General features: G+C 40.8%; 1 protein-coding gene across 1 annotated transcript; it reads left to right on the top strand.

The window, feature by feature from the left end:
• The first annotated feature begins 5,801 nt into the window (after nt 1–5,801).
• Nucleotides 5,802–8,640, top strand: cox6a2 (cytochrome c oxidase subunit 6A2). Its single transcript, XM_030790009.1, has 4 exons — nt 5,802–5,910; nt 6,862–6,944; nt 7,515–7,657; nt 8,418–8,640. Exons 2-4 carry the CDS (start codon nt 6,872–6,874, stop codon nt 8,505–8,507), a joined length of 306 nt encoding a protein of 101 aa, XP_030645869.1. The 5' UTR covers nt 5,802–5,910; nt 6,862–6,871; the 3' UTR covers nt 8,508–8,640.
• Nucleotides 8,641–8,670: the final 30 nt, after the last annotated feature.

Below are 8,670 nucleotides of genomic sequence, written 5' to 3'. Positions count from 1 at the left end.
TTATAATACACCCACTCTCTCATATGACAAGTTTATTTATCATAATGTCACACCATCATTCAGTTCATTAGTGCTACTCCAGCGTCAAATGGAAACAATAAATAATTTGTGTAATATTCTAGTCTAGAATCCAGTGGTTAACGGACCCGTGCTGAGCTGTGTTCATGCAGGTGAGAAGCAGGCAGAAGGAGGAGAATGCAGGAAAAGTGGGCGGAGCCGAGGCGGACTCAGTCTTCCGATGCAGCCGTGTAGAGGTATCGTCACCTAGGGATGAGCGGACGAAGCCTTGTGAAGCTTTGGAGGCTTCTTCCTGATTGTGCCGAAAAAAGATTCGAAGTTTTGAAGCAGCTTCAGATAGCACAGTGACATCTGGTGGTTTGCAGAAATTATGGCAGCCATGAACTTGACTCTGCGGAGAGAGAATGCATACAACGCCTCGTTGATTTCAGTTTTGATGCGATGCGTACACTTAAAGCCTAAGAACGCTGTGTCTGTTCATTTTGATCTTCTCGTAACCATTGGTCACTCATTAAAGTGTTTCCAGAGATGTATATGTTGTACTATGTCTCAATTTACCACAAAATAACTATTCGCTCAAAAACGATAATTGCCTGAGTTGGTGTAAGACGGTACTACGAAGGTGACTATTGTTAACTTAATTGGAGTTTGTGCGCGTTCACATAAAAGGGACGTGTTCGGCAACGCAGGTACAGTTTTTGCATAATGGCTCGTGGTCCCTATTTTTCCCCTGAGGAATGCACTTTGATCATGACTGGATATGAGGAGTTTAAAGAGACATTAACGTCTAAATGTAACACCGTGGCGGCCGACAAAGCCAGGGAGGCTTGTTGGCAGCGCATTGCCGGCAGACTAAACTCGTAAGAACAGTGTTCTTATCGTATGTTCTCTATTTCGTCTTACGGAATCTTCTTTTATTTGTAATATGATTGAGATCTAAAGACACGTAAAATGGTCTATCTAAATATGTGAAAACAATTAGGATAATTCAGTTACAGCCTATACATGATCTACATCTCTGAAATTAACCCGTTACACACTGCTGATGAATTAAGATCTATAGACTCATGTAGGCTGTAGGGCTCCCTGTATGAATGTAATCCTATGGTGACAATAACTTCACTCTGACAATCATTTCAGCTTCAGCCCCAGTGGAAAGCACACCTGGCAACAAGTCAGGATTAAGTATTAAAAATATTGTGTCAAGTGGTGTGTATTAATAATTCTTATCATTAATACTGAGTGATGTGGTGTGTAGCCTACACTTATAATAGCCTATCCAGGTGTTCACAGCAAACAGAGAAAGGGAAGAAATGGTGAGAACTGGAGGAGGGCCACCTCCTGCTACATTAACACAGGCAGAGGAGTTATAACTATATCTATAGCAAACAATAGAGGACGGCCCATAATGGAGGGGGTCGAGTGGGCAGTCAGTTCTAACCCTGATGGCAGCTCAATGTCCACCCTTTATGTACAGGGTAATATAGCACTTGTTTTGATTGCCCAGTTTAAGATAACTTTATGTAGTTCACATGCCTGTCTTATGTACAGTTGTTCACATGCCTGTAGTTCACATGCCTGTTCTTTATTAAGAGAGTTCTGTACTGGTTTGGGTGCTGGTTCGCAGCAGACTCTTCAGGGAAGCGTACGGAATGGATGGAGAAGCTAAACCAGGCAATCTTGGACCTACGCGCGTGGAGTCAGCAACCCAGTGGGACATCTGGAGAAAGCATACTGTAGGAAACCTTATCTGGATATCTTTTATGCCGTAATTTTTGTAGGTTCAAGTGTTATCTTTTCTTTTTTATGTTGTTTGATACACTTTCAATAACTGCTGCTATGTATGCCTGCATGAACACTAAAGAATGTAACTACATAGTAACTGCTGATAGCAGAACTTCTTTGACTGCCAGGTATTACAGGCAGAATAATGAACTTTGGGTTTACTAATAAAAAGGCCCATTTGCATAAAACATTTTATTTGCACACATGTATGAAGTATGTCACCTTCTCTGTACTTAGGCTTTGGTAAGTCCTCTCTTCAGGCTTTTGTTAATCAGAGCTTCTCTTGTTGTGAACCCTTTACTGAGCAGTATATTAGCTATCACTGGAAAGGCCTGGAAAAGACAAGCAATCATAACTGATCACAACTTCTCAGCTGTGATCGACAGACCATACAATCAAAAGGCATTGGTTCATTGGCAACAGAAACACGTCCCATTTCGATTAGACATTTTGTTTGAGAGAAAGTTCAGTAAAATGTAACAGGGTTAGTGAGTTGTTGTGCTCATTATGCTATTACAGTGGTCAGTAGAGCACGTCTACTCAGATCCAACAATATAAACTGACACTGTACATCTACAGGGGAGTGCTGTTCCAGCCCCTTCTCGTCTGTCCAGTGTTCGTTAGATATATAACTGATGTAGTGGTAAAAACAGGTCAAGTTTTGTTTCTTTGTTTCCAGTGTTCCATGAAACTTTCCCCACTTCTATCCACTTCATTGGAAGACGGTGCATTTGTTTGACGCGTGTTATAGTCAAAATAAAGATGCGTTATTGTCGTTCGTTTGTTTAATTTATTTGAAAAACAGAGTGAACATAAACCTGCAAAAATAAACTTAAAGTCCGATCAAAAGTTTTACTGATTCCATTAGGGTTTACAAACACGGTCAAAGACCGTTTCCGCTCATGTCTTCCAACCGGCCCGCGTCACCGCACCATCTTAAATAAATTTTATTCCCGCTCCTATAGTGGGAACGACTAATGGAATAATAAGTGTACATTACACAATAACAATAAACAATAAAAGCAAGATAAACTCCAATACAGTTTCAACTTAAATGTAGAATAGAATAAATTAATGTCATAATATTAAGAAATGGCTCCTACACTGATAAGAGGATTGTGATGTGAATAGTTAAAGGTTTTGAGCAAGTAAGAGAGCAAAGGTTCTGGGGAGCATTTCTGCACATGCTCTATATCAGTGGTTCTCAGCTCCAGTCCTTGGGGCCCACTGTCCTGCACGTCTTTGTTTTAACTCTTCATTATCACAGTTAATTGAGCTAATCAAGGGCTTGATGATTAACTGATCAGTGGAGTCAGGTGTGTCAGCCCTGAGTTAAAACATAGACGTGCAGGACATGGGGCCCCCAGGACTGGAGCTGAGAACCACTGATCTAAACGACCATATTCAACTCACAAATTAATCTCCAGACGTGTTAATGTTGACTCCATGTTAATCACTCCTCTGATTCAGCTAAAGGGCCATTCCATGTCACTCATTCACCCCCACTCATTATTTAAGCCGCTTATCCTAATTTGGGTCACGGGGGGTGCTGGAGCCTATCCCAGCATTCACTGGGCGAAAGGCAGGGAAACACTCTGGACAGGTTGCCAGTCCATTGCTGCATTCCATGTCATTTCAACTAAACTGGGAAAATCTCTCCACCACAGCATCTCAGAATTGGCTGATGATTTTTCTTTCTTGAAAAATACACTCTGACATAACATATCCCAAAATTTTAGCTTCCTACTCCCAAAACTTGTCTGTTTAGAATTTATTTGGTATTCATGGAAACTACCTTTAAGGTTAGTGTTTCAGTCATGGGCGTTTTTCTGATCTTTGGAGCTTAGTAACGTGGCCATAAATATGACCAGAGTTCTGAAATGTGGCATGCTGGTTCAATATTTCCTGTAGATTCCAAATCTGTAATTTGTTTTATGCGGGATGGGGGCCCAAACATGGTTACAAAATTTGTCTGACCCATATTTAGAGGTATAAAAAGTCAGGAAAATAAAAGTGTACAGACCCGATTTTTTTTTTTTTTTTTTACAGTTTTGCACACATTTATGGGCACTTGAGGAATAAAAACCATGTGGACTGATTAAAGCATTAATATTGGTACAGTGTCTCCTACAGTGTTTTCCTGACTCTGAATATGGTTCAGACAAACGCCTATAGTTCAAATGACATGGACTGACCCCAAAGAGTAAGATCTGAACTAGATCCATTGGTTGGTTTGGTTTGAGAGTAGCGTAATCTTTTTGGGTCACTGAGGTCATGGGTATTTGCACATGAATTAACAATCTCCCTCTGCTGGCCGATTACGGTACTTAGAGTTCTGCAAATTCTCCAATATATATTGACTACGGGTTGTGGGTGGGACCAGGTTGTTCGGGGCACAGATGAGTACTATACATATTACGTTGAAAAAAAAATGCATATACTTAATACATTTTTCAAAATTAAAAAAAAAATGCGGCCAGGTTCCACAGGAGGTCCGTGTAGATAGTTGTCTAGAATGTCTAGAAACGAACTGAAGTTACAAAACTAGTTTTAAATAAATAACCATAAGTTATGTATCGTTTAAAACAGTCTTTATGGAATCGTCATAGGATTGTGAGACGTTACTCATACTAAGATTACAACATTATTTTTACTGTTGTCCTCGCGGTATTTCCAGAGAGGTGCCAACTCAGCTCCTAGATACCATTCTGCTATTTTTTAACTCGCAACAACATACTTTTGCCCATTAAAGACCATTGTCCATTTTATACTCTCAGTAATATAGCAACAATTGTCACATTTCGTTGCTGTAAATAATCTGTGAAATGGAGCGATTTCTGCGGCGAGGTTATTGATGTTCAGAGTGAGGCAAAAGATATGAAAACTGTAGCTGAGAACAATAATGGTTACTATATACATTTGGCTTCGAAATATTTGCCTTTCTGGATGAGTCATACCTCCAAAAAGTTTGGGAATCTCTGCTCTAAACAATTTTCTCGTACAAAGAATTTATGTGTGAGAGCTGTAAAACGTTTTCGTTGTAATTTCCGTAAACAGCAAAACGCAATAATACTTAGTCATTATAGTCATCATATTAGTAGATGAAACAAACCACTCAAAAGCAACAAGCGTGATATCACGGTATTTGTGAGTCTATTGTGAAAAAATGGGGAAGTTCTGTGTAACAGCAGGCGGGAAATCTTTGGGACTACTCAGCAGCTGCTAGCTGAGGTCATCGCGAAGCGTCTAGAAAATTGACGCTACGGACACTGGGACAACACACGCACTTTACCAGCAATCTGCAACAGAGTCATGTGCTTTTAAAATGATGCAGTTACTTTCTTCTTAACCTTACGTATATGTGTGTTTATTACGTTTGCGATTCTTTTCTGTTTCTGTTTCTTATATTTGTTCTTATATTAATAATCAAACCTAATCATATAGGATTGCGCTTCCAGTCCCCTTTTCTTTTCAGTGACGTCATGATGTATACAATATATGCACAGTATGGTTCAGGCGCTTTGCAAGCAAACAGCAGAGTATACCAAGTATATACCAGTAGAGCGTACCAGTATAATGTATAGCAATAGTGTTTGGATGGCTCACATATCAGAAGTACACATTAAAAGGCGCTCACAAGTTATGAAATATTTTTACCATCTTCAGGACTTGAACAAGCTGTGTGTGGGGGTTTCTCTCTCTCTCTCACACACACACACAAACACAAACACACAAACACACACACATAAACACACACACCACCTGCAGAAGCTCACGTAGTCACAGAGACAGGCTGAGAGAATGGTGAAGACCAGGCAATATGAGAAATATTGTGAGTTGCATAGATCGTCTGCACGGCGTTCTTTCCCCTGCTATTCCTCCCTGTGTCTCACCAGCTCTGTCCAACTTGCACTTGACCAAATATAAACCTGATGATTCTTGGCAGACGGACAGACTGCAATGGGGAGGAGTCTCCTGGTTCAGGCCAGGACAGGCTGAAGGACAAACAGACAGAGGTGGAGAAAACGAAAGGGGGACATAAAGGACTACTTACCGATAATTTAAGAAATAAAAAAATAACCTGTTCAGTGTCTGGAAGGAGTGAAAGTAAGTCTTGCGCTGTTTTCCTGTTGATTTTAGATTCTGAGTTCAAGTTGCCTGTATGACTTCCTCTTTTGATATTCTGAACAACCCTGATGTTTTTTTTTTTTAACAGTGGTATTGCAACATGGTGCCTTTTACTTTATAACTTTATTGCAAGCCACCGCACATATACCGGTGGAATAAATAAGTACTTAACTATGCAATGTACCTGTATATGCAGGATAGTTAATACTGGAAATAAACCAATTTAGGTCACATTTTAGGAAGGGTGAGAGTTTGGGTATGTTCTTTAGTTTAAGGACAGGCCTGTGATAAAAATCAATAACATAAACTTCAAACCAACTTAAACTATCTGACTGTTTAGCATCTGAAATGCGACTACACAATAATTCAACAATTTGTCATTTTCAGTGATATACAAGACCAGGAAAGGTCACGTCTCAGTTTGAACCAACAGAAATAGCTGCGTATTTACCATTGCACATTCTGGCTCTTTCCTCTGCTCTGCTACCTGGGTCTCACAGCCGTCCTGACGTGACCCTAGACCCATTTTCCTGTTGTTGTTTTTTTTTATGTGAAACTGAAAACTACCAGATAAAAGCAGTGTTTGCTTGCTAGCAGCTGATAATAGTGACAGTAACTGTCTTCAGATGTTCATTTTTCTTCATTTCATATGTTCTTTCATAGGTCCTCAGTAATGAGATATTAAATACATTGTTCTGAATTAAATTTGTCCCACATGCATTGAAGCAGCTGTTCATCCACCATGACTAAATACTTGAGATCCAATGTGAACTGTATCCTGATCAGGTCACTGTGTCCACTCCGCTCCTCCAACAGTGACTGTGACCTGTCACTGCCCATGTTCAGAAAACACCTCAGTGGTATCGCAGTCTTCATTATGAACGGAGAAGAGATGATATTCCTAACTGTTGTTCATTTCTCTCTCTGCAGGATAGTAGTGATGTCTGCGTTTGGGGTACTGACCCGCCGGGCTTTCTCTGCTGCTGCGTCGCATGGAAGCCACGAGGGGGGAGGTCTGTGGAGCCAATGGGGAGGGGTTTACTGAACTTTTACGCTATTTAACTGGTGTCTGTATGTGTGAGTGTGTGTGTGTCTGCACATTTTTATCTCTGAGTATGTGTGTGCCTCTGGATATTTCTCTGGTTGAATATTAACTGAACAGTGCCATGAGTTTGAATCTTTGACTCTTTATAACTGTAAGCTTCCTTAAACGTCATTGTCATGCTTGCTGTACTCAGGTCAGTCATTGTGCGTAGATACATTACAGACTCTTGCTGTAGAAACTGTAAACTACTTCTGGGTCTATTTTTCATTTCACATGCTTTCATATTATTATGACTATTAACTTGGTTTTCATTTGTAGACACAGAGTCGCATCATCTTAACACTGCTGTGGTAGAGAAATCAGAATGCACCAGTTAATGCAAAACTTCATCCAACTGGCAGCATTCAAAGAATAGCATCAGACTGTTAAAAAACAGTGACCTAGGTCATTCATCTAAGCCGAGCAGTATCTCTCATGACACTTTAACTGAGAGCTGAACACTGCTGATGTCATCTGACTGGTTTCATCCTCCACACAGCCAAGACCTGGAAAATCCTGTCCTTTGTGTTGGCTCTTCCTGGCGTGGCTGTCTGTATGGTCAATGCGTACATGAAGCAACAAGCTCATTCCCATGACCCACCGGAGTTTGTCCCTTACCCACACCTGCGTATCCGCACCAAGGTGAGTCGCAAAGTCAAACTACAAGTTACTCCACACCTCAGAGTTAGACACTAGCCTGGACTATAAACAAGATCTTTAAACAGGCGAGAGACTACTTCACTTGACGTACTGGACAAATCCTCCATCACAGGACTACATGCATCTCACTCCCGATTGGCATGTTCTCATGTCCTTGAAAAAACAGTGATAAAAATATTCATTCTGTAACAGATGTTAAGGCAGTGCCAAAACAAACAACAAATAAGGGTTTAAAACGCTAATGTCTGAATGTGAAGATAGAATATACAGAGAGAATTTAGAATCGCTCTTACCCTGTATACTCTATAATTAGGTCTAGGACATTGTATGGACTCTGTACCAGTGGTTCTCAGCTCCAGTCCTGGGGGCCCACTGTCCTGCACGTCTTTGTGTTAACTCAGGGCTGTCAGAGTTAATTGAACTAATCAAGGGCTTGATGATTAACTGATCAGTGGAGTCAGGTGTGTCAGCCCTGAGTTAAAAGAAAGACCTGCAGGGAAGTGGAGTGGAGAATCAGTGCTCTATACTAAGGTCTATGATACTGTAAGCCATCTGCAAGTAGGTCAATGACATTGAATGTGTTCTATAATAAAGTCTATGACATTATAAGGACTCTGTAATGAAATATATGACATTGTATGGACTCTGTAATGAAATATATGATGTTGTATGGACTTTATAATAAGGTCTGTGATATCATATAGGCCATATAATGGGGTCTCTCTCTCTCATGTTCTTTAAGCCGTGGCCCTGGGGCGATGGAAACCACTCACTTTTCCACAACCCTCACACCAATCCACTGCCCACCGGGTACGAGGGGGGTCACCACTAATGACGGCAGAGTCCCTCTCTGACCGTGGCTCAGTTCTCAGTCCCAGCGCCGTATACGTGAGGGTTCATAAACGTCTGAACTGAGACTGTGTAAACTGTATCTACCAAAATAAACTGTTTTTACTGTGAACCAGCCCAGGCAGAGTGTGGTCTCTTTACTTGAT

This window comes from Chanos chanos, chromosome 13 (genome assembly GCF_902362185.1).
Source record: "Chanos chanos chromosome 13, fChaCha1.1, whole genome shotgun sequence".
Classification (NCBI taxonomy): Eukaryota; Metazoa; Chordata; class Actinopteri; order Gonorynchiformes; family Chanidae; genus Chanos; species Chanos chanos.
The sequence above is the reverse complement of the archived record's forward strand: the minus strand, read 5'-3'. Positions and strand labels throughout refer to the sequence as shown.